Source organism: Vipera ursinii (assembly GCF_947247035.1).
Source record: "Vipera ursinii genome assembly, chromosome: 5".
NCBI classification, from domain to species: Eukaryota; Metazoa; Chordata; class Lepidosauria; order Squamata; family Viperidae; genus Vipera; species Vipera ursinii.
The window spans coordinates 31,824,477-31,851,618 of NC_139518.1; the positions used below are offsets into that span (position 1 = coordinate 31,824,477).

General features: G+C 38.2%; 1 protein-coding gene across 3 annotated transcripts in view; it reads left to right on the top strand.

The window, feature by feature from the left end:
* The first annotated feature begins 576 nt into the window (after positions 1 to 576).
* Positions 577 to 27,142, top strand: part of CUL3 (cullin 3) — a 54,604-nt gene continuing 28,038 nt past the window's right edge. For 2 of the 3 annotated variants that reach the window (XM_083364482.1, XM_083364483.1), the window contains exons 1-4: positions 600 to 1,002; positions 22,065 to 22,262; positions 25,011 to 25,124; positions 26,897 to 27,057. In XM_083364482.1, coding sequence (XP_083220608.1) covers positions 937 to 1,002; positions 22,065 to 22,262; positions 25,011 to 25,124; positions 26,897 to 27,057 — 539 coding nt within the window. In that variant the 5' untranslated portion in view covers positions 600 to 936. Of the gene's footprint in view, positions 1,003 to 22,064; positions 22,263 to 25,010; positions 25,125 to 26,896; positions 27,058 to 27,142 lie in introns of all 3 variants that reach the window. The other variant, XM_083364484.1, reaches the window with a different exon arrangement.

A 27,142-nucleotide genomic window follows, 5' to 3' on the forward strand; every position in this document is an offset into this window, starting at 1 on the left:
TTTACAATAATTTTCATGTGGATCTGTCTAAAATCAACCTGAGTTTTGATTTGCTGTAAATTAGTTTATTAGAAGCCTGAATTGGTTCTGAAACTGGTTTTGCGATGCAATATATATGCGTTTGACATCCATTCGATTAGATTTGTGAAAACCGCCAATTTCCATAGTTTTAACTCCATTAAAAACTGTAATCATAAAAGAAGCGTGGACTGCCAGAACTAGGTATCCATACAACGTGTCAGGCTAACAAGAAGCGAGAGGATGCGGGGGGGCGGGGGAAACTAGTCGAGCAACGCTACGTATGAATCACCCCTCCTCTTTCTGAGGTTTTACCGCGTGACAACCAAATCCTATCGCCACCGCGCCGCCGTCATCCAATTATCAGCCCCATTCGCTCGCGCGCCCCCAGCGGCGGTCGAGGAGAAAGACAATACTCCTCCCCCACCCTACTTTTCGTTTACCGCGGCAGCCGTTTGGAGCTCTCGCGAGACTTGTCGAATCTTCCCCCGCTCGCTGGGTTTCCACGCCACTCCCCTTAATCCCTCCTCCCCGCCGGCTGTGCTCCTCCCCTTTCTCCTCCCTCCCCCCCTCGCTCTTGCGCCGCCGCCCCCGCCTGATCTGTCTATGTCTCGGGGAGAGGGGAGGGGGGCCTTCTCGGCCCTGCGCACTGAGCGATGTTTGGCCGCCATCGCGGCGGAGGAAGAGGAGGTGCAGGAGGCTGAGGGAGTCGCCGCCGCCGCCGCTACTATCGCCGCCGCCGAGTGAGAATAGACGGCCGCTTGGGCCTGCCACGGCTCGGCTTTTCGCTGTCTACTGTCTGAGTAAAGGTCGCCGGCGCCTCTGTTGTTGCCGGCGGGAGCTTTTTCCCCCGATCCCTTTCCCTCGCCGCTTCCTCCTGGTCCCCAGGAAGGGGCTCCGCTCTCGCCGAGCCCCAAAATGTCGAACCTGAGCAAGGGGACGGGCAGCCGGAGAGACACCAAAATGCGGATCCGAGCATTCCCGGTGAGTGGACTGAGGCTGCGTCGCTGCGCAGGGCCTGGCTCGGTTCGGCCTGGCGAAGGGACGAGACGCCGGCCTCTCCTGGCTCAATTGCCTGGGAGCCTCGTTGCGCTCTTTCTCTCGCTTCCTCGACCCGGACTGTCAGCGACTCTTAAGGCTGGGGGGGGTGTGTGGAGGTGGGGGGGGGAAGGAAGTCGGCCTTGCAGCTGAGGGATCCAGCGAGCTCCGGTGCCGCGGTTTGGCGAGCAAAGGAGAGCCCAAGTTTCCGTCACAGGAAACGAAGAGGGAGGCTGGAGGGGCCGTCGTTTGCCCCAGGGAAGGACGCTTCTCCCAGGCCTTTTGTAAGGGATCTGTTCTTTCTTTTAATTTCGCTGATAAGGGGGCGAGCCTTTTTTATATAGAAGAATAAATTAACTCGACGGGATTCGGCCACGTACCTGTCGCGCCTCTGTCGGCGGGCCCACCTGGGATGTTTGCAAAGTTGCTTTTGGAGCCAGTAGCGATAAACGAACCTGCACACAGTACAGAGTTTGAAATCAGAAGGCAAAACAAACCTAGTTCTGAAGTAGGGCACAGTTGTCATTGGGGAGGAATTTTGGGGGGATGATTTTCTTCCATAATTGCTTCATAATTGCTTGGGAGGCCGGTGTGTGGTGTAGTTGGTTTACATAGTGTGGTGGGATGGAGGGTTTGTTGTCACTGTGTGTTGGGGGAAGAGAGCAGGGGGGGAGGCTCAGCTAATCTCAATGTACACATGTACTTTGACAAGTTTTATTATTATTATTATTATTATTATTATTATTATTAATATTATTATTATTATTTATTATTATTATTATTCATACCTTGTGATGATTTCAGTTGACATTTGCTTCAACTGAAGGTTGGAACCACAAACACGAGGGCATTCTCTCATCAAGGATTTCTGTAACATGAAGGCTTGGGGATTTTCAGTCTTTGAATCTGTTTCATTGAATCTGATGTACACATATCTATAAATTTGAAAGGCAATGGCTTTTCTTTTTGACCTAAGCAAAAGTTTCCCTGTTGGTTAAGGAGTATAATGGCAAATAATAGTTGACCTTTGCAAAGATAGAAATTGTGCCCATTTAACAAATTATTTGGCAGCTGTCACTGACAACAGTACATTCTACAATTTCTTATTGAAAATATGTTTTGAAGCAGTCCATAGATTAAAAATAAAATCTTAGTATCCATACCAGTTTACATAGAAATTTACTGGTTTTCTATAGTTTCACAATATTAACATGTCAGCTTTTAAATATATATATATTTATCTTCTTCCTATTTCACTAGATTTGTGCTCAAAATGCTCTTTAAATCTTCTTGCATTAATAACTATTTGAGTAGAAGCTTCTTAAGAACCAATGAAATACTGTAGTGTTTTTCTGTTTAGTTGATTCTGAAGTGACTACACAACCAGTGGGATTCTTCCAGGGATAAAGTGTTACACTTTTTAAGGAAGTTTTGTTATTTTTGATTGTAATCAATATGTGTAATATATTAAGAACACATTTAATATTTAAATGTATTATCAGGAAAGTGTTCACTGCATGTTCCACTTGCCTGATAAGTTTGGTAAATGAGATCTATGCAGCAAAAAATGCTTAATGTACAAAAAAGTTAACTTGACTAAGAAAAGCAGAGTTTGTAGTCAGGATACATATTCTTCATTCTGCTTGCTTTTTACAGATGAGCCTGTAAAATGTTGCTGGGTGAATATTCCTCCCATGAAATTGTTTCATATTAATGAATATTTAAAACTATTCTGATAGTAACTGCATAGATGTTTTACAACATGCATAGAGAGAATACATAGATAGCCCCATATAAAAGTTAGTGATTCTGTGTGCAAAGAATATGTATAAAAATTAATGTATTGAATATGAGTCAGATTTTATATTTCTGATAATAGAGAATATTTAGAGAACAGTAATTATCAGCTATTTTTTTCTGATCCATACATAGCACTGAACCTCAGCAGGGTCTATTTCGCTTAGGCACCGCACACACATACCCCCCCCCAATATCAATAAAGAATCGTATACAGGTCTGCAGATTATGTTAAACTAAAACTAAATCTCATTATGGCTTAGTGCAATATGCGTTTTAACTGGCTTCATCGTTACTGTCACATTACTAGAATGTGTACTAAGTTCTGACATCTTAATTTTAAAAAGTATTGACTCAGGTTTAATGTATTGAGTGGACAAACATGGTTTTTTGTACAGTAGCATTGAAATTTTTGAAATAGTTCTAATTTTTCTGGTTTTGTATAGAACAATACAGTTACTGTAAATTGTTCAATTTGGGTACAATATCAGTATCAGTTATTTAATTACATATGCAAATTGACAACCCTGTCTTATGATGAGTTGATATGCATAGGACTTGGTAGCAAATTATTGATATTGGTCACTTATTAGTATGAACATATGATTAGGTACTGAATTAATTCATGAGGTTATTACCAATTATTCAAAGAGGTTCTTAATATGTCATTCTGATTAGATTAACCTGCTACTTTCCTAAAAGTCCGTTAGATACTCCTTGGTCCATGTCTGTGCTATCTTTTATACCTGTTTTCTTTGCAAAAAGAGCACACGTATGTTTTGTGCAAAGTCTTGTTAGCCTGTGAGGCTTCTTCCATCTGCTACCCCTCACCCCAAATAAATGTCAGTGATAAGTTCTTAAGAACATAATTTTCCTGCAAGGACCACTCTGGGGTGATTATGAGTGGGCATGCATTTCAAAAATGTAATGTGAACAAAAGTGGAAATGTCACATTGCCCTAACTATATGCCATTGAAAAATATATAATGTGTATTCTTTGAGTATCTACTCCCAGTTATAGTGATATATTTTCAACATTCTTTGATTCATATTTCTGTAGCTTTGCTTTTTATTCATATTGTAATTACTTCATATTTAAGACATGGACACATAATTCTTTATGTGTCAATTTTCTTTATATCCAGACATGGGTTTAACACTTTCAGTATTGAGAGTTTCATGATCTTAGCACTACAAAATATAATTGTATTGAATATAAAACTTTTTTTCATATTTAATTAGATATAGTTAATATGATTACTGTTCAATCATATTGTACTTTACAATCCATTTTATAATTTTCCCTTGAAATCAGTTTTAAAAAAACAGTTTATTAGCATCTTTTGAAAGCCAGTGGAAGACCTACTTTAGTCTTCTGTAGTTTAGAAATTGTAAGCAACCTCTGATGTAGATAAAACACAAAAATATTTAGATTAACGTATTTGAGTTATTCTGTTCCTCTTTGAAAAAGTCTTAGAAATATAATAATATGAATAGTAGAACAAAAGATGATCAACCATTTTTTGAAGTATTCAAAGTGATTTCAGTCTGGCTATTACCTTGTATCAAAAAGATTACAGAGGTTCTTGTGATAACTTAAAAATTTGCATTTATGAATGGTAACCATTTATGAAAAAGTTCTTTATTCTGGCTTGGACTTTAAATTGCAAAATGTTTCATGAAGATACTTCATCCATTACATCTTTCTGTCTTAAATAATTTGTAATTTGTGCCATAAAATCATGTAGATTGACATAAGGATTGTTGATAAAGACTTTATTCACAGATAATTTTTGCCATTCTCTGTGATCAATACATTAGCTTATTTTTAGTGCACTTCTGCCTTGTAAACCAGGAGGAGTTCTCAAATATACAGCATTGAATTTCATTGTGAGACTTTCAGTTTGACTCCCTCAGAGGAAATCAGGCCAGGGATAGTCTTATCAGTGCCTAAATAAAATGGCAATAAATGTTTGCTGAATAAGTCTACTTATGACAACTAGATAATGCAGCACAAAGCATTCATTAAAGTTGCTTCATGAAGCACCCCCCAAAAAAAGAACACCTGTTCTTTAAGTATTAAAGCATCTTCATCCTCTGTTAAACTTGGTATACATGCATACATAGCTGCTTCATTAGTAATCACAGCAGTAATGTTTATAGCTCTGCACATACAAATATTTTGCTTAGAAAGCCTTTGGAGCAGCCATCTTCTGGATATGATTGCATTAATAGTTGAGATGTTTACACCATTTTTTTTGCAAATGTTTTGCATAGCGTTTCTAGATATAAATATAAAGAATTTCAGTTGGATCCCAGATTAGTTATATTATTTTTCTTACCATAATGGAGGCAGAAACAGAGTATAATAGTTTGAATTGTAATATTCTATACTGCTTTGTTTCATTCATTGATTTGCCATTTTTTGCCTAAAGCAGTGATGGCGAACCTTCTAGAGACCAAGTGCCCAAACTGCAACCCCAAACCCACTTATGTATCATCATGTGCCGGGTGGGCATGGCTCATTGGGTGAGCATGGCCCATTGGGTCGGTGTGGCTGCAGTGGTAATGGCAGACTGGGTGGGACTAAAAAGTTCAATCAATAAATTCCAACTTTGCGAGATCTTTTTTTCCCCACGAGAAGTTGAAAGTGATTGATTGATTGATTGAACCTTCTTTTTTTTTTGCACATGGTGTTGGAGACCTAAAGTGAAAAGGTTTTATAAAACCCAGCTGAAGGACTGGGGCAATGGTGTGCGTGCCGACAGAGAGGGCTCTGCGTGCCACCAGTGGCACTCGTGCCATAGGTTCGCCACCACGGGCCTAAAGTGTTCTTATTCTAATTTTTAGGTTTTAAGAATGTGGCACCCAGTCAAAATCTAGTTCTTCATTACCATATTCATATAGAGAAAATAATACAATATTTTTGGTGTAGAAATTTTTCTTAATCAAAATGAAAGCTATTGTGGTTACAAACTGCAATACAATGTGGCTTAATTAAAGCAAAAGCAGTAGCATTCTTACATTACATTGAGAACACACCAGTTGTTTTGAAGTATGAACAATTTAAGGTAACAACTCCATTTTACTCATTAATTTATGTAAAGTATCAATTATATAATGTATGAACAGTACATTGAAAATTAAGTTCAAGTTTCAGTAGTTTATACAAATTCATGTTGAAGTCGTTCAGAAAACAGTTACTCTTTAGATTCATATTTGTATATTTTAAAGGTCCTTAAACTGCTTTCTGTTTTTTTGGACTAAGACTATAAAATGTTTCCAGTATCCAACCAAACATTATTAATTGTTCAAATGCTACCCAAAATGTGATGTGAGTGATAAGGAATCTTATACTTTGCTACTTCAAAGTATTTTGCCTCTGGTATTACTTGCAGGTTTGTGAAAAAAACATCTGAAGTAATTACATCCAAGACAAGATATTAGAGAAAGGATGGTTCAATCTTTGATCTACTTTTTTATATAATTATCACTTATAAAACTTATCGCTGATTTAAAGTAATTGGGCAGTTGAGAAGAAACATAATTGTTTCTTGTTCCCAGCCTTTAGCATGGATCCATGAATTCTGATTCACTCTGCTAATCCCATATTTGGTAATATCTGAATGGGGGGGTGTCAAAATGGGCACTATGGTGGTTACAGCAATGTTGTTAAAAGCCCTGCCTGTTTGTATATGTATATGATGTCAATAAAACTCTCTTTTTATGACCAATTAATCCCTGCCTACACAAAATGGTTAGGCTTTGATGGTCCTATGACAACTGACATTTTGCTTGTTCTGTCACACACCCATTCATCCTTTAGCCCTCACCATAATTGCCACTGCTCATGTTTGGCCTGGAGTAAAAACAATCATTCTCATATATAAGATAAAGTGTCTTATAACACCTGAAAAATAATCAGGTCGTTATATATTAAAGTTTGTTTGACTCATACTGCCATCAGATTATTTTGTATTTTCTTGCAAAATATCAATATAATTTGTTTTCTCCTAGAAAGTATTACAATAAAAAAAATCCTATTGGTAATTTGTTGAAAGTACAACATCAGCCCAAACTCATCCTGCTTTTCAGTTTTATTCAGGAAATGAGTTAAGAACTATTAAAATATGAACCAACTGCTGACAAACTCAAGAAAAGATTGAGGTTGTTTTCTATATTGTATTTAATGAATTATGGTACTTCTGAAAAATATAGTGCAAGCATAGTATAAATAGTTCTTATTTACTGATTGCATTGTACGATGACTGTCAAAGTTACAATGGTGTTACAACAATGACTTGTGTTCAGTGCCTACATTTATGACCTTCACAAGTCTGCAAAGCAAAGAAAACTGAAGTAAGACTATAAACACAGTTGCAGTGTCGCTTACCACTCAGTTCACTTAACAACAAAATTGCCTTTTCAGTTGTGGTTGCTAAATAAGGATTACCTATATTTGTCATTCATTCATTCAGACTTATCAAGCTCTGATAGATATTAGTTTGCTTGGATTGTCTGTCAGTAACTACTACAATGAGTTATTGTAGGGTAATGGTTGTGATATTGGTGATATCTAGCCATCTTGTTTTCTGTTAGTCCCGTTTTCAATTGTCTTTGTTGCCATGCATTTTGAGAGACAGGAAAGTCTACTGAGTAGTCTGGCTGCCAGCAGTTGCTAGTTCGTTTAGTTCAGGCTGTAGCACTATCCAGAGTGCACCATGAGGAGGCAAACTAGCTTTAGAACCTTTACACAGGCTATATTGAAACAGAATTTCAACAAGGCCTCAAAACCACAGCTATGTTCATAGACCTAACTGCAGCATATCAACTGTTTGGAAGGATGGGTTGTATACAAATTGTGCCAGACATGCCAGCGACAAGGAGATGCAAATCTGGATATGCTGATGATTTGGCCATATATCAGTACAAGAAAAACACATGGAGATGGCAGATATTCTCCTGTCCAAAGATCTTAAAATCTTGGGAAAATTCTTCATTGACTGGAGGCTTACTCTTAGCACCAGCAAAACAGTAATTTTGTGCTTCCACCTTCACAACAAGCTAGCATATGAAAACCCCAAGGTCGTCTTAAACAACAACTTACTGTCTTACAATACCTAAAATATCTTGGAGTAACATTGGACCAGACTCTCTTCTATAACTAAATGGGGAGCTTCAGCTGCCACCCTCGGGCCATCAACACTAGGGGTTGGTCTACTCTGCAGCAAAATACTGGGTCCCTATATGGCTTAACAGCTTCCATTACTAGTAAGTTAACCAGACTCAAGGACACCATTAGGATTATAAGTGGAAATATTAAAAGCACTCTGACTTGCTGTCTGTCCTGAGCCATATAGCACCACCATCTGTACAAAGGCAAGTTGCATTAGTGAGAGAATACAGAAAAATTATGAACAATTCACTCCTATTGATGCATGCCAATCTTTCTCACTCATCAGCTGGAAGCCTCAAATCCAGGAAGCTCCCACTGGCACTTACACAACATCTGCCCAGCAACTTTAACATCAATTCCTAATGGAAAGCCACATGGATTGCTGAACTCCCAGACATAGGTAGACGTAAATGATGCCACAAACAGGATTCCAGGCATTGAATTACCATATCAGCAGCGGACAATCCTGAATAGGATTTGTACCTCACACAGCGTCTGCCAGGACCCTCTGTATAAGTGGGGCATAGACTCCTCCCTTCAGTGTGATGCAAGGTCCCATGTCAGGCATCATGACAGGCTATAACCTGAGGGCATATACAGTACAGGTAGTCCTTGACTTTCAACTATTTGTTTAGTGACTGTTCAAAGTTACAACTGCACTGAAAAATGTGACTTACGAGCATCTTTCACAGTTATGACCTTTGCAGCATCCCCATGATCATATGACCAAAATTCAGATGCTTCGCAACTGGTTCATATTTACGACCATTGTAGTGTCTCAGTTATGTGATCAACTTTTGCAACCTTCTCACAAGCGAAGTCAACAGGGAAGACAGATTCACTTAACAACTGGGTTACTAACTTATGAACTGCAGTGATTCACTTAACAATTGTGGCAAGAAAAGTTGTAAAATGGGGCAAAACTCACTTAACAAATGTTTCACTTAACAACAGAAATTTTGGACTCAATTGTGGTTGTAAGTCGAGGACTACCTGTATCTGTTTGTTTTAATGTAAAAAGTGTTGCACTTCAGTGGTTAGATGACCTAGACCAGGAGTCCCTAACTCCCAGTCCGTGGACCGGCACTGGGCCATGGCATGCCAGAAACTGAGCTGCGCAAACAAGCAAAGCTCCATCTGCGGGATGCAGGCAGTACATGAAACCGTGCACCTGTGGTCCGCAGAAAAAGCTTGCTCCACGGAACCAGTCCCTGGTGCCCAAAAGGTTGGGGGCCTCTGACCTAGATATTGGTATTTGAACATAGCCTTTTTAACATTTATATTTTTTTTTCTAATCTAAGTGAAATGTTATATATTGCTAGCCTGTATGATACGCCACACACTAAATAAATAAATAACTTCCATTTTTTCCAAATATATGGTTTTCTCTAGTGACTATTGCCTTGCACTGTATTTCCAAAATACAAAATATATTAAGGCTTTAACTTCATTGAATAGTATTTCCAATTGTTTACTTGATTTAGTACTGAATTCTTCATTCTGATGGTCCAAGATATTCTCAACATTTTTATCCAGCATTCAAGGTTTCAGTTTTTCAGCTACTCTTATAATCTGGTTTATGCAGTTATTTCTTAAAATTTTTAAAGCCATAGCCTGCTATTCTCCCCCCCCCCCCAATCTGTAGTTAGAAGGATTGTTGGGTCTTCTCATTCTTGTTGCATGAGATGAGCGGAGACTTGGAGATATTTTTCCCAAATACAGTTTGTTTTTACCATTAATATTCCATTATTGGTATAGTTAAAATAGCAAAAATTAGCAAAACCAGAACTATACTTTTGGAATGAAGGAGGTTGTTACCAGGCTTACAAACTATAATGTGAAAGTTGCTTATGTAAGACCAAATATCCAAACACTTTCCTAACTTCTTGTATAGAAGTTTAGTTGTTTTACATTTTTCTTGCTGACTTATTTGTTACATTCACTTGACTAATTGCATTTTTGTATGAGAAAAGGAAAGGCTTTGTACTTTTTGTTAAAAAAAAAGACTTGCAAAAGGAAAACATGGACTTTGCTTCCTGGAAGTATTTCTTTTGCTGTTTTTTTAAATTAGTTTGTAAAGTGACAGTTTGGAAAACAGTACAAGAATTTAGGCTTGATCTGAAATTATCCTTGTTGATAATTCTGTTTCCTTCTTCAGGGTATAGAAATGTATACTTATAAATACAGTGCTTTAGGCAAACGGTACTGCTGAATTTTAGCAGTAATAGATATCGGTTGCCTATTGCTTATGGAGAAGGAAACAGTTCCAGAGCTAGAGAATTTGTGTGAGAATTTTTAGATAGTGTAAAAACATTCAAACTGACATTATCTGACAACTAAATGTAAACCATTCACTAAATATTGCATTTAAGGGTCATGAAATAACGAAATGTAAATGCAACAAGAAAAATATATGAATTTGTCTATGTTTATAAAAATGTGAGAGCAAAAACAAAATACCTCAGTGACTATATTTTCAAATAGAAACTGAATTATGACTAGAAATTGGTATAGTTTTTATTTATATAGAAACTATTAACTGATTTGATTGGTACCACAGATCAGAGAAATATAAGAATTACAGAATGTAAATATAAGCATGTAAATATTTTTTTTGCATTTGTTCAAATTACTATGCATACAATATATGGATAATTAATAAAATATGCCAACATCAGATTATAAAGAGTAGGGTATCAGCCTTTTGTGATGGGAAAGTGAAGAAATAGGTGTCATTAAAAGTCTTGGAATATACTTTAATATGGTTAGGTTATAGTAACAGAATATTGAAAACCTGTCAGAACTGTTCTCTACTCCAGTTTATAGCTATCCCAGTCATGGCAGAGATAAGTTTCTCATATTTTTTCTTTTTCAAAGAGTCAGATATCTTTCTTCTAACAGCTTGGCGTTCTCCTCCTTCTCTGAGTCAACCCAATATTTTATCACATAGGAATTGATTCTTCATTAGTATAAATAGTATGAAAAGTTTTGTATAATTAAAAAAAACTGCTTAGTGATTAGGTTGGCCATACAGTATATGATAACAGAATAAAATATATCAAGAGCCAGTGCCATGTAGTACTTTAATGAATGAAATGTGCCATATGTAAAACGAAATAATTGATCATACGTTCGGTGGCTCAGTGGGTTAGGACGCTGAGCTTGTCGATCAGAAGGTCGGCAGTTTGGCGGGTCGAATCCTGAGTGCCGCATAACAGAGTGAGCGCCTGTTACTAGCCCCAGCTTCTGCCAACCTAGCAGTTCGAAGCACGTAAAAATGCAAGTAGAAAAATAGGGACCACTCCGGTGGGAAGGTAACAGTGTTCCATGCACCTATGGCGTCTAGTCATGCCGGCCACATGACCACGGAGACGTCCTCGGACAAGCGCTGGCTCTTTCGGCTTTGAAACAGAGATGAGCACCGGCCCCTAGAGTTGGAAACAACTAGCACGCATGTGTGGGGGAACCTTTACCTTTTACCTTTTTATTTTAGTAAAGAATGTAATATTTCATCTAGATGAGCCAGCTTAGCTATTGGCTATGATTGTTAAAAAATCCTGGAAATTGAAGTCCATAATTCAGGATGTTTTCATTCTTGCCATATTGCCAACTGCCAAGTGGCTTTTGAGTACTTGAGCTTTTACAATATTTGATAGTTATGTACATATATCAAATAGAAATATAGTTGAATGAAATCTGACAAGTTGTCAGACTTTTATCAATTTATAATGTAATGGGATCAGATAAATTGATTGTTAACTCACAGTACTAAAACCCATAGTAAAGTATATGATTATATGCCTGGCAAGGGTCAAATGGAAAAAAGAACTGTGAAAAAAAGGAATATGGAAGAGCATTACTGTCAAACCTGAATTTAACAGACTATTTAGGATTCTGTTAAATCAAAATGTCCATTAAATTTGAAGGTGAGAAAAGAAAGAAGTATCTAATAACAGGAAGAAAGATTCAGTATTGAATCACAGTGATCTGTAGAATAGATAGAGGATTGTGCTTGCATCCTTGGTGGAAGCCCTGCTTTGGAGAAAAGAGTGTAGGGAGGGGTAAGGGCAGTGAGAACATAGAGGGGCAAGTTATTCCTTTCCTTAGGCTGTAGTGAGAATGGAAGGATGCCAGGATGGAATAAAGAAAGATTAATATTACTAATTGTTAAATGTTTTGTATTATGTTTTTATCTTATGCTGCAGACTTCCCAGAGTCACTAACAGTGAGAAGTGCAGCACATAAATTTAATAAATAGTGGAGAAGGGTAGTATAAAAGTTTACTATGCTTATGTAATGTACTCTGTAGCTTCTCAGTAGGGTCAAAGTTGCACCTCCACAAAGAGAGGAGGAGTTACAGTGCATTCAAACCCCCTTCACTTTTATCAATTTTATTATGCTGTAGCCTGATTCTACAGTTGTTGAAATTTCATTTTTTCCCTAATTAATCTACACTCAGTACCCCATAATGACAAAGTGAAAGCATAATTTTCACTTTGAGTGTGTGAGTGAGTATGTGTGTTGTGAATATAGTCAGTGAGACAATGACAAGCACAGGAGAATATGATGAGGAACACTGAATGGCCATTACAGAAGAGAGTCTCATACAGTGATACAGGGGCCTTCTTCTAACTTAGTAGTTCCACCTGGGTGATTGAATCATTAGATACCTTAGGCTTCCTTGGTAAATGCCAAGTCTATATGAAACCAGACTATCTGTTCACACTGTAGAGGTGGGTTCAGATGTAGGCTTGACATACATTATGAGATTTGGTTGTACAATGATGGTGATGTTGCTCTGTTAAAGGACTGTCCACCTTTAAGTTCAAGTTTTATAGCAATAGCTGCCATGCCAAGAATAGGAAAGGTAGATAGGTTCAGCCCCTTGGCAGAGACCGATATTGTTCCAGAGATGAATGATGAAAAATTATGTCTTGGTGTGCTGTCAAGACAAAACAGGACTTCTAGGAGTGTTTAGTTGTTCTACTGCTTGAGAACAACCTTCAATTTCTGGACTATTCTGAGAATGGGTTTTGGGATCTCTCGGGTTTTGGAGCTGTAGGGTCTTGAATGCCTTTGAGGGTCTTGAATGGCTAGCGTATTTATAGCCCCCATAATGATTTTGTCCCAGGAAATTTCAGTGTCCATCAAGAGCCTTGGTGGAGCAGTGGGCTAATGCCTCCTTAAGTAACACCAGCTGCCTGCAATTAGTGCAGGTTCACATCCCACCAGGCTCAAGGTTGACTCAGCCTTCCATCCTTCCGAGGTAGGTAAAATGAGGACCCAGATTGTTGGGGGCAATAAGCTGACTTTGTAATAATGCCGCTGGGGGGGGCCCCGAAAGCCCTAATAAGCAGGCATATACATAGAATGAAGGCTATTGCTAAGCACATTGAGTTGTGCTTTAGATTGTAAGCCGCCCTGAGTCTTCGGAGAAGGGTGGGATATAAATGGGATTAAAAAAAAAACATAGGCAGGCACAAACTAGATCTGGTCTTTATTTTGGAGTAGGGTAGTTATAGTATGAATCATACAATTGATATCTGTTCTTTGTCACAGATAGATCATTTTCTGGTCAAGCAGGAGATTATCTTAACATATGTCAGGGCAAACAACTTATTAAGATGATCCCATGATTTTGGTAACTAGTTAAAGCTGTTCCTGACTAGAAAGCCTAGCTGATCATAACACACTTCTATTACTGACTACTACCACATGCTGAATGCGGGGTAACCTTTGAAAAGGCCTTGAAAACTATCACTGGTACAGAATTCAGTGCTCAGATGGCCAGTGGATTATACATACTATTGCAGAATAATTCTTAATTTTGTAGTTACTACACTGATTGCTAGTAAGGTTTTGAGTCAAAAATGTTGAGGTTTTTTACCTGTAAAGTCCTATGTGGTATAGGGTAACATTAGGGACTGCCTTGCTCCATATATTCTGTTTGCAACAACAACAAAAAATAGACACTCGTTCTGAGAAGTAAAAAGACATCCACTAAAAGGTGGACCTCCCTCATTGCCCTAACATTGTGCAACATGTTGCCACCAGAAGTAAAGTTAGTCCCTTTGCTTTGGGCTTTCTGGGTGTGTTTGAAGTGAGTTTTTGATCTAAACTGGTGGTAAATGAGCACCATTTCTACCTCTTTATGTGGGTTAAGAAGTTGAATTTTTTATGGATTGTTATTTTATGTTTTACTGTTAACTATTTAGAAATAGATTAGGCATTATACTGTATCAGTAAATAAAAGATTTGTATGCATTATTTTTCTGATCTCAAAATAATCAGTTTTGTGAAAATTATAAAATCCTGAAATACTATTTTATTTATTTTTATTTTATTTTATTTTATTTTAATTCCATTTTGAACTTCATAAAGAAGCTAAAAGCTTTAGAGTAGCCTAAAAGCTTTAAGTAATTTATTTCTTTTTTAAAAAAATGTGTAAATTGTTGTGTCACTAACAAAGATCTAGGGAAGATAAAGTGTCTGTATTTTTGAATCTGTCTTTTTGTTCAATGTAAAGGTACTTGGGTAGGACAGGTTTCTTTGTTCTATATCAGGGCTTTTCAACCTTTTCACCCATTGTACCACTTTTAGGATATGGCAACATCCGAGTACTACCTGTTGCCTAGCAAGGTGTCAAAAACTTGATGACAAGAAAAAAGAAAAAAAGTACAGGTAGTCCTCGACTTACAACAGTTCACTTAGTGACTGTTCAAAGTTACAATGGCACTGAAAAAAGTGCCCCCTAAGCCACAGCTGAGCAAGACACCTGCCTGCCCTCCTGGCGGCGCTCTTCCTCCTGACTGAGGTTTTCATTGTTGTGAGCATTTCTACTGAGGATTGGCAGTGGTGTGTGTGTGTTTGGTTTTTATTCCTCTCCCCCTCTGCTGGGTGGTTGCAGCAGATTTTGGTCACTTCACATGACCCTGGGACACTGTGACCGTCATAAATATGAATCAGTTGACAAGCATCTGAATGTAAATCACAAGACCCTGGAGATGCTGCAACATTCCAGCTGATGAGCACTTCTTCTGGGCTCAGCAGAAACGCCAGGATCAGTGCTGAGCTCCAGCTGGAGGCTGGCACTGATCCTGGCGCTTCCATTGAGCCCTGACAGCCCTGAAGAAGCGCTGATCCTGGCGCTTCCGCTGAGCCCTGACAGCCCTGCAGCTCCAGCCATCTCTCGCTCAGGCTTGTGCAGTGCTGCCACCGGTTCAGCTCATTCCCCTCCCCCGCTGCCACTTTTCTAGGATGGCCACGTACCACCTGCCAGGTGCCAATGTACCACAGGTGGTACCCGTACCACTGGTTGAAAAGCCCTGTTCTATATTATTGACTTGCAGAGTTCAGAAATTTCAGTCAGTGAGAATAGCATGATCTCTACCCATACACCTTTTAGAAGAGTGGTCTGAAAATGCGGATGTATGAGGATGATCCGTATATTTGTGGAAGGAGACCAGGTCCCTGAAGACGATGTTCCCCTGGTAGTGTGATTTTTAGTAAACCTTGTCTCTCAGCTCTTGTTAGATGGATAGAGACAGAGAGAGTAGTCAGAGAGTTATCTGTAGCTTGAGCTTTTTTATCTTTAATATTGCTTTATTTCTTCAGATGGCTAAGTTGACATACCTGGTTATTCCAAATATATCTGAAATTTTATTCATCTTATATTGAAATATTCAGAATTTAATAAAGTCTTCTGCAGTGTTACTGAGACAAGTAGCCGCTTATCATCTTAACACATTTCATTAAAAGCTACCTCAACATTCTAATGACGTCACAGACGGTCCTATGGCTCTTAGTAACCAAATTAGAACTTTGAGTTTCTGTATGAATGGTGTATACTTGTTTAATGAAGACGCTTTTTATAAAACTATTTGAAATACTTGAAAACAATCCTTTTAAAGGATTTTTAGAAAATGATTGTAAAGAAAACACTTCAGAGGTAATACACTTGCAAATGCTTGATTTGGGGGGGGATATATTCAGTATGCATATTACCTGTAAACTTTCTGGTCTTAGATGATCCATTATTTGGCATGAATCCTTAGTTATTTTAATTGCTGTATCTTAATTTTCCAGTTGCTCATATTCTTAAGCTTATTGTATTGGAGTCCAGCAGTCTTTGAAGTTCAATTTTGTGCTTGACCTGTTTCACCCAGCCCCTTGTTTTATGTCTCAGCAATGGTGATAGGCCATTCTATGTGTAACTGCTGGATTCCTGAAGGTAATTCATGATTATGGACAGAATTGGACATAAGTTTATCTGTATTGGAATTTTGGTAACTGATTAGACTCTTAAATTGCTGAGTAAGGTTCTATTCATTCTGTGTTGATATATCTAAACATCAGTAAATCCTTGATATATAGTACTTGAACTATTTCTGAACATATACAGAGAAATCTATTGTACCGGTAATATATCTCACTGCACAAACAGCAATACATGAATATTTAACATTACTAAACAGTTAGGATATATAAAGCTATATTAAGATACCTTGTTTCCTAACTTACAGAGAAAGCATGCATATTTGCAGTTAGAACAAAATCTTGGATTTAATTCTGAATTTATTATGTTAAATATGCAGTTGATTCAGTTTGTGAGAAATTACCTAGAAAAAAATAGTGCATGAAACTTACATTTTGTAATGTTATTGTTAACTTCTGTTGCTAAAAGAGAAGCGGTTTCATGTTTATACAGTGAATTGTTGCAGTGTCTTCCACAAGTATTTTTAAGTAGTATAATTCTAAAAGAAACACAGACATATACATCACATGTAGATTTATTCTTTCTAATCTTTGGTTTAATAATATGTTTGTTAAGATTGTTCCATGCTGTAATGTCAGCTGTTTTATATAATGCCTTTCTGAAGTACAGTATTATCTTGAATCTGATTAGTAAATTCTCTTCAGTAAATTATAGGAGTATTTGGGAAAGAACAGTAAACCAAGGTTTGCTATTACTTCCTTGATCCTGATCCTCCATCCATTTCCTCTACTGGCATGATCCTAAGAGAATAACACTTATATTTTCTTCCATTTTCAGCTAACCCTAACCCTAACATACTGTCTGAAAAAAAAACTGCATTTAGCTTTAATTTAATTATGTAACCAGGTTAAGGTTACAACTGATTTGAAATTTTCATTCTCAGACACACATATATACCATTGTATCCCAGTTTGGTTATAAATAAGGTACTTTTATCCATGGGCTGTTAGGCTTTGGAACGAGAAATAACTTGTGTGAATTTTATGCAGAATTGACTTGGGAGGCCAGTGTGTGTGTGGTGTAGTTGGTTCACATGGTGTAGTAAGATGGAGGGTTTGTTGTCACTGTGTGTTGGGAGGTGGGAACACAAAGGGTCGCTCAGCTAATCTCAGTGTATACATAGTTGTACTTTGACAATAAAGATTCATTCATTCATTCCAATAGTATGTTTGAGTAAAAAAAGGAGGTGGAAATGTTTTTGACACCCTATGGCAGGCATGTCAAACTTGCAACGTCACGTGATGTTGTGTGATGTATTGTGACTTTTTCCCCATTGCCAACAATGGGGTGGGCGCGGTTTCGGTGTGACGCATCCGGCCCATGGGCCGGCAGTTTGACATGCCTGCCCTATGGCTATGCTAGGGGATAGGAACACACTAGCAACTGATTCTAAACTATAATTTAGCTTAGCTTACTGTCACTACTCAGTATTCTTCATGTAATTGACTCTTAAAATGAATACTATCTTTTGCATTGTTTGTTAACATTAAAAGCATTTGATTCCTTGATCACTGTTATCACTGATGTTTGTATATTAATGGAATATGTATGGAATATGTTGTATTTTCCTTTTGACATTTAAATATATATAAAATGTGTTTTTATGTGCACGCATGCATGCATTTGATATGAGTTCTGATCATCATGTGTTTGAACCTGCTCATTGTGACTTAGTATACTGGAAGAACCAATTACTATGGATTCTTCAGAAAATCATGGTGAAAATAGTTCTGATTTTCCTTAAGCCATTTTACACAAAGATAGATATCGAATAGGAACTCTGACTTCAGTCTTTCTTTATAATTCATGTATCATTAGAGATATTGGGGTATTATCTTTGAAATCCTATCTTCGAGGAATCCTGCGCATCCTATTTCTTGCATTCTTCCATTTAAAACATTATTAGCTTTGTAACATATTTTACAAAATTCCTGAAGAAAAATTCTAAATAAGAAGCAAGTAACCCCAAAGATTCAGCCTGAATTAAAACAAGCTTCTCCCACATTTCCATCATACTTATTTCAAAGAGGTATATTTTGCTGAAAAACTCAATGTTTGAGATTTAATATAGAAAATCAGTTGAATTGGACAAGATCAACATGATTTTGAATTATCTTTAAATTGGGATTGCAGCATTATGTTCCAACTCTTAAGAAAATAGGCTAAGTTGCTATATGGCAGTGAAGAACTAGTGAGAGTTCATGAGCCTGTTGACTTTAAGCATTGACAACCTGCTCCTTCTTGACTTACGGTATGTAGATGTTAACTATTTATCTAGTACCATCAAACCTTTTCTGAAAGCAAAATAATTAAAATAACTACTTTGTCTTTTTAGGAAATTATTCCAATAACCCTTCAGTGCCAGCATAGGGTGCTGCTGTGGCTTTTTGTATTCAGCACAGAATTTCTCTTTGTCTTTATAATTTTATCTTGAAATGTAAACATATTTGAATAGTAGGAGATTTAAAAAGAATAAATACACCCGTAACAACAATTTATTTAACATTGATTCTATAGCATGGCTTGAGTCTCCCTTGATGTGAATAACTCCCCCCCCCTTTTTAAAAAAGAATATAGCCTTTTGTTTCTCTCTTTGTATTATTGCTAAATTCCCTGTCAGTTCAATTGGAATTATTCAGTTTCAGAACAGGTTTTCAACCTTTTCAAAAGTTGATTAGATCCTCTTATGTTTTAATGTTGGGAACCAGACTTTCCTGTTTTCGATTGAAATTGAACTAAGGGAAATATACAGATATTCTTTGTTTAATCTCAGTTTACAGAAAAGCTGAAGTGAAGAGATTGTATGCTTCTAGAACAGGCGTGTCAAACTCAATTTCATTGAGGGTCGCATCAGCATTCTGGTTGCCCTCAGGGGGCCGGGTAGGTGTGGCCAGGGTGGGTGTGGCCTAATGGGTGGGCATGGCCAGCTCTACATTGTTCGTGTCAAGGGTGCCTATGGGGGCCTGGGCAGCAGTGGGACAGATCTGAGGGTCCCTGGCAGAAGGGGGTGGGACCAGGGTAAGTGCCAAGGCATGGTCCACTGGAAGAGCCTCACTGTTCCTTTCAGGCCATGCGGGGGGGCCTGTATGGTGGCATGGAGGTCAAAAACCTAGTCCGGTCCTCGGCACTAAGCCCAGCCCCAATTCCCCAAGGAGGTGCCCAGATGCACTTACCTCCTTCTCAAGGCTGCTGCCCGCTGTGCTTGTTCTCCTTAGCCAGGTTGCTCATGATGGGTATGATGGCAAAGTCAGAGGGAGGCCAACTCCTTCTCCATATGAAGCCGCTGGATGAGATCATTTGTGGTGGTTTTTTGGTTTTTTTTGTTTTTTTTAATCCCATTTATATCCCGCCCTTCTCTGAAGACTCAGGGCGGCTTACAAATTTTAAGCAGAAACCAATGTGCTTAGCAATAGCCTTCATTCTATGTATATGCCTGCTTATTAGGGCTTTCAGCCCCCACCAAGCGGCATTATTACAAAGTCAGCTTATTGCCCCCAACAATCTGGGTCCTCATTTTACCTACCTCGGAAGGATGGAAGGCTGAGTCAACCTTGAGCCTGGTGGGATGCGAACCTGCACTAATTGCAGGCAGCTGGTGTTACTTAAGGAGGCAGTATGCTGATGATACCCAGCTTTTTATCCATCCCAAATCAACCCAGTGATGCCCTCGCCATGATGTCCCGTTGCCTGGAGGCGGTGAGGGTCTGGATGGGGAGGAACAGGCTTCGTCTAAATCCCGACAAGACCAAGTGGCTGTACATACCGGCATTTCGGGTTATCCACTCTATTCCATCTTTAACTATGAGGGGTGAGGTGTTACCCCCGTAGATAGGGCTCGCAACTTGGGTGTCCTTGACTCACAGCTCAGTTTAGAAGATCATATAGGAGCTGTGACCAGGGGGGCTTTTGCCCAGGTTTGCCTAGTGCGCCAGTTGCGGCCCTATTTGGACCAAAATGCCCTACGTACAGTCACTCATGCGCTCGTGACCTCTCAGATTGACTACTGCAATGCTGTCTACATGGGGCTGCCTTTGAAGTCCACTCGGAGGCTCCAACTGGTGCAGAATGCGGCCGCGCGAGTTGTGATGGGGGTGTCCTGATACTCCCATGTAACACCTCTGCTCCGCGAGCTGCATTGGCTTCCAGTTGTCTTCCGGGTGAGATTCAAGGTGCTGGTGATGACCTATAAAGCCCTAAATGGCATGGGTCCGGATTATTTACGGGAGCACCTTCTGCCGGCATCAACCTCCCATCGTCCTATGCACTCCCACAGAGAGGGCCTCCTCAAGGTGCCGTTGGTCAGGGAATGCCGACTGGCGGCCCCCAGGAGGAGAGCATTCTCTGTGGGCATGCCTGCCCTATGGAACCAACTCCCTGTTGAGCTCCGGATGGCTCCCGACCTTTGCTCCTTTCGCCGCGACCTGAAAACTTGGGTTATTTGAGCTTGCCGGCCTGGACTGGGATTGGGATTTAATTTTTTTTAAATTTTTAAACTTTTAGAATGTGTTTTACTTATTAGGGCTAATTTAATTTAATTTATTTTAACTTTGTATAGTGTATATTGTATATTGTGTTTATTGCCCTGTACACCGCCCGGAGTCCTTCGGGAGAAGGGCGGTATATAAATCCAATAAGTAATCATAATAATAATGTGAGGAGACCTGGCTTTGTATCCAAAGCTTCCTTAGCAATAGGATGGGAGACCCCCCAGGATAGGCCAAGAGCAGGGCGCAAGGGGATGGTGAAAGGGCAGCAGGGCAGGACTAAGGCAGTACTTCCCTCAGACTGTCCCTCCTTCCTTCGTTCCTTCCTTCCTTCCTAAGAGTGGTGGGAAAATATTTGAGATGAGGGAGGGAGAAAAACAGGCAAGAAACACAGCTGGGGAAGTTTCATCCTTCATGAAGAATGAAGAAATGCACCATCGCCTGGAAGTGGCCAGCACATGGCCCTTGCCTACTTCAATATCCAGCTTGGTGGACTCTAGGGGAGGGGATGCCATAAGCAGCATGAGTCAATGTTACCTGTGCAATGCTGCCCAGTCCCTAGCCTGCCTGAAGTGGCCAGGGCCATGTGCTGGCCACTTCCAGGCGATGGTGTATTTCTTCATTCCTCACAAAGGGTGATACCTCCCCAGCGTGCACCCAGGGGGCGGGGCCGATGCAGCAAGAGCCGGTCCCTTGCTGTTTCCAGACGGCCTTGTGGAGCTAAGACTGAATGCGTTTCAGCATAGATGGCCACCATGAAATTGTACATTGGCTCCCAGCTGGCCTGGGCTGGGGTCAAGGCAGCGGGGCCATTCCTTCACTGTTTCCAGGATGGCTTCGCGGGCCACATGAAACCACTTCACGGGCCAGATCTGGCCCCCGGGCCTTGTGTTTGACATGTCTGCAATAGACATTAATTCAGTTTTTGTTAATATTTTGCCCTGATTGTGCCCTTTCTTATATACTGTACATATGCTCATGCAAGAAAGCATATTATTTTGCAGGCTTGGGTTCAGTGGCTTTCAGAACCATAACTGAAAAGTCAGGGAAGCTGAGCAATTTTATAGGAATTTTGTCTGTTCTTACCTACACACACGAACGCGCGCACACACACACACGCACACACACACACATTCTATGTTTATTTGGGAATTTCTCTTAAATGCATCATCTATCTTTTAGGTAAATTTGGTCCTTAATCTGATTTAGAGGAAATATGTTTTGAAAACCTGACACCAATAAACTCTTAACTGTACTTTTGTATGTCCGCATACAGATGACCATGGATGAAAAATATGTTAACAGCATTTGGGATCTATTGAAAAATGCTATCCAAGAAATTCAGCGGAAGAACAACAGTGGTCTCAGCTTTGAGGAACTGTATAGAAATGCATATACTATGGTATTACATAAACATGGAGAAAAATTATACACTGGATTACGAGAAGTGGTTACAGAGCATCTTATAAATAAGGTATCTGAAGGCAATAATTTCCTGAAAGCATAGAAAGCGATATCTTGTTTGAACATTTGCTTGTCTTTAGAACAGAGACTGGTATACTTTGGCTTGGGTACATTTCTCACCTACCTGGAGAATGCAGAGCATAACTGAAAACAATGTAATGTTGTTGGATTAAGGAACTCAAATTTGGGGATATGGCTTTTTGTTGATGTTTTATTTTGCTTTGGGGGAATAACAGATAAAATTGATATATTAAGCTCCTTAAAATGCAAAAAATGGCCCAGTTTATGAGGCTTAGAATTTTTTAAGAGCTTCTGTGCATATTTACATTTATACAACATTTAACTTGATTTTGGGGCACAATGCAATCTAGTGGGGCACTAGGGACCTCAGGATGGGATGCTGGATCAAGCAAGTTTTATATTTCCAGCGAGATGTCTTGTTGGTGATATAGAGATTGAAAGAAGATTGGTGATGGTAGCTGATGAAAGAAGAAAAATAGCAGTGTGTCTGTGGAGATTCTCCATCATCATGGTTGTCCCAAAGGTGCTTTTTCCAAAAGGCACCTGGACTTTCTTGGGTTTTTTCTTGAAAATATTTTACTTTCCATCCAAGACGTTTCTTCAGTTCTAATTGACTGGTGGGGAATGCAAGGATTTATATTCTTTGCAAGTTGTTTGTTAACTCTCTGAGAGTCATTGGGGCCACTTGGGAGTTTATATACTCAGTGTTTCCTCAGAGTCACCTGAATTGGAGTGTAAACAGGTGTGGGACCTTCTTGGGACTGCAACTTGCCCTTTTAGCCCTTCCAAGAAGGTTTCACACCTGTTTACACTCTTATTCAGGTGACTGAGGATACAGATAAACTTCCAAATGATCCCAATGACTGTCAGAGTACTAATGAGCACAAGATTGCAAAGTATATAAATCCTTTCATTCCCCACCAGTCACTTATAAATGAAGAAGCTTCTTGGATGAGAAATGAAATGTTTACAAAGAAAAACCCAAGAAAGTCCAGTTGCTTTTTGGAAAAAAGCATCTTTGGGACAAAAAATAGCCATACTAGTTGTATAATTAGTAACATAAATTTTTGTTGGTTATTGACCAAATGAATATTACTATTAGCATAAACAAACCATTTATAAATAGTATCTAAATGTCAGAGTACTTTACATTTTTACATAAATTTTTATTACAGTTAAAATCAATTAATTTAAATTAATTAAAATAAATTAATCTAGGTAAATCATCCACGTACAGGAGGTTAACATAGCAGAGATATTGTTTATGATAAGGGAAAAAAGCCAAAGCAGTTTTTTCTTTATAAGCAGAAGTCTATTTGTCAGGCTTCCAGTCTTTTTTCTTTGGTTTATATAGAGGTTTGAAATTTCTACTTCTGGTTTTCAGCAAACCATTTTTTAAAATTATCTGTATCCAGAAGAAAACACTTTTCCAAGTTTGTACGAAATAGCAAATGGTTTGCTGTAAAATAAAAAATTAAACTCTAATTATGTCTAATAAAAAATAAAGAATTTACATCTTTGTGCTTGTTAACAAAATCATTGATGGGCTTCAGTTCACATGTTTGGTTTAAGTGGTTAAAGTGCTGGCCTGAGTACTAGGAGAGTCCTTCTTTAGGCATGAAAGCCAGCTGCATGACTTTGGGCCTGTTTCTCAGCCTAATCCACCTCGCAGGGTTATTGTGTGGAAAAAAGGAGGAGGAAGTATTATGTATATTTGCCACTTTGAGTTACTTATCAAGTCATACAGGCAGGATAAAAATCAAATAAATTATTGGTGATTGTCTGGAAAGCATAAACCTATATAGCAGCTTGATATTATTAAACACCAAGAGGTGATAAGGGATTTTGGCAAATAAGTAAACTGCTAATATTTATTGATAACTATTGAGTGTGTTTAGAGCAGGGGTGTCAAACTGGAGGTGTGCGGGCTGGATGTGTCACATGCAGGCCACGCCCATCCCAGTTCCACAAGGGCAAAAAAAATGTGACATGTCACGTGATATGATCAAGTTTGACACCCGTGGTTTAGAGCATTTCAGCTGTAGGTTGAGTTAAATATTGTAATATTTGCATTAACAGGTTGTTCTGCCAAGGGCATATTAGACATTTAACCTAATCATGAGACTTCAGTATAGCAAGTACCGTACATGTTTGTGCTATAATCAGAAATCGATGTTATAATAGAGTGGGGGGGGGGGAAATCCAATTTACATTCCAGCATCTTTCACAGATAATAATGGGCACTGAGTGACAATATAGATTATACTATTATTTGTTTCAGGCATTGTAAAACTATAGTGAAAAGCTACTAATCCTTTTCAAACGGTTGGCATGTGGTATTCTCACAAAATAATCATATTTCAGTGAACTTTGAAATTTCTCTTCATCTGTTCATATTCAGAGGAATAGTAATAGGAAAAATGAAATGGCTGTGGAACAGTAGTATAGTAGTTGTAAACTGCATTCATTTGTCTATTTGTCAGGAAAGCAGTGTCCTTCAGGTCATTAGCGTTTTTCTGCTTCAGATATCAAAGGGGATACTATTGTTTGCTCTTGCTATGCAACTACTTAATGAATTCAGTGTAGGAAAAATATTCACTATTTTGACATTTTGTCCCTTAAGTTCCCCCTTCCCAAAAATCAATGTTTGACTTCATTCATTCTTGATAATGTAGGATATAATTGCTCATTTCTGATCTATATTAAACAATTTATTCAATTAAATATTTTGTTGTAGGTGCGAGAAGATGTATTAAACTCATTAAATAACAATTTTCTTCAAACATTAAACCAAGCATGGAATGATCACCAGACAGCAATGGTGATGATTAGAGATATTCTGATGTATATGGTAAGTAAAATCTGAAATTCCAGTTACAAAAATGGTCAGTTAAAATGCAAACATTTTCTACTCCATGTTGTTGGAAAAATTGATTCAAACTTACATGATTAACTGATACACAGAGGAAAGAAACCTTTGTTTCTACCTCTGGCTTTAAAAACTACATTATTTGGCACTTGCTTTTATATTCTTCCACATTATTACATATTGTTTGAGTTTCCTGAATTTATATCTTTAATCTATTTTTGTGTAAGCTGACCCTAAAGATAATATATAAAAATGAAAAATCATAAATACATATAACTCCAAAACTAAAATGGGGTTGGCTCACTTAATTTGCTATCTGTTCAGTTTGAATCATCCTGGGTTATGTCTTGCCCCTCTCTTTTGTTTTTATTTAAAAGAATACTACTCTAAGGATTAAAAGATTGCAAAAAACAAGGAATTTTGCTAAACCTGGTTTATATATTCACTGTTAAGTTTTTATTATTCCTAGCCTAGCCAATACAAATGTGGAGGAACTATTGCAGTAGTAGTTCCACATACAGTGAAATACAAGGAAGTGTTTCTTTTTCCTTTATTAAGGTTGGGATTACAACTAATAAGGCTTGGTAGAAATGCAGATTTGACACTGAAATAGTGATTTGGATTGTATGGCAAAAGCCACATTGCACTTGTTAATATTTTAAAGAAGCTGCATCTTATATTGATTCTAGGAAAAAGATGCCTTTGATCTAAGAATGTTCTGCTAGATAATAATCTTTGCATTCATGCATAGTCTAGAACATTTATTCAAATTCATTGTACAATCCTAGTAGCTAACATTATTACCAACCCATATAAGCTTGGAATAAATAAATAAATAATTTTGTCGTTTATCTGATTAATAGGCAGACATGCACTATCCAGTTTAATTGTTCATGGTTTTGAAACTGTAAAACAGTTTATTTAAACTATTTTTATATTCTAATTAGGTTATTAAATGTGAATGTAAATAGCGTGTAGCATTATTTTTAATGATGTTTAGTATATAGTTCCTTTTGTTTACTACATGCAGGACTTAAAAAGATGTTAGCCTTCCTCTAAAGCAGGGGTGTCAAACTGCCGGCCCGCGGGCCAGACGCGTCACCAGGAAACTGCGCCCACCCAATTGCCGGCAATGGGGAAAACACTCCGATATGTCGTGCGACATCATGTGACGTCACGAGTTTGACATGTCTGCTCTAAAGGGCTCAAATGGTCACTCTGAAATATTTCAAGTAGTCATTCTTTTTGCAGTTCTAATCACAGCATATGAAATAATTTAACACTTTTTATTGCATTTTAATCAGGTATTGTTTCATACATGTGAAGTCACATGTTTATTATGTTCTATCTGAAAGAACTTAAATTATATATAATTTGAAATGGGTGTGTTAACATAATTTGTTGTACGTTAAGTTTATATGTATTGTAAACAATGGGTTGGAGCCCAGTTTAATCTAGATTACCGTATATGTTTTGTTATCATTGAACTCATTCCTAAATCCAGTTTATTTCAATAGACCTACTCCAAGTACGACTAGGTTTAGATCCAACCCATTAATGACTAATACATTTATCCAGTGTACATTTTTCTATAAATGTAACATTAATTTTGATATTATTAAATGCAATATTTTGGTAAGAAACTTAATAAAAGCATATTGTAGAGATGTGCTGAAGCAGAATTAAGTTATTCCACTATAGATAAACTTCACTTATATAGATGCTTTGCATTTGTATTTGTACTTTGATTTTAGGACCGTGTGTATGTACAACAAAACAACGTGGAAAATGTCTACAATTTGGGATTAATAATTTTTCGAGATCAAGTTGTACGGTACGGGTGCATTAGAGATCATCTCCGACAGACTTTGTTAGACATGATTGCAAGGGAACGGAAAGGAGAAGTGGTAGATAGGTATGTCTCTGCAAATGAATTACATTTGACATCGTTTTATTGGTTTGGGGTTTTTTGTTTTACTTCTCAATCATTTTTGCTATTA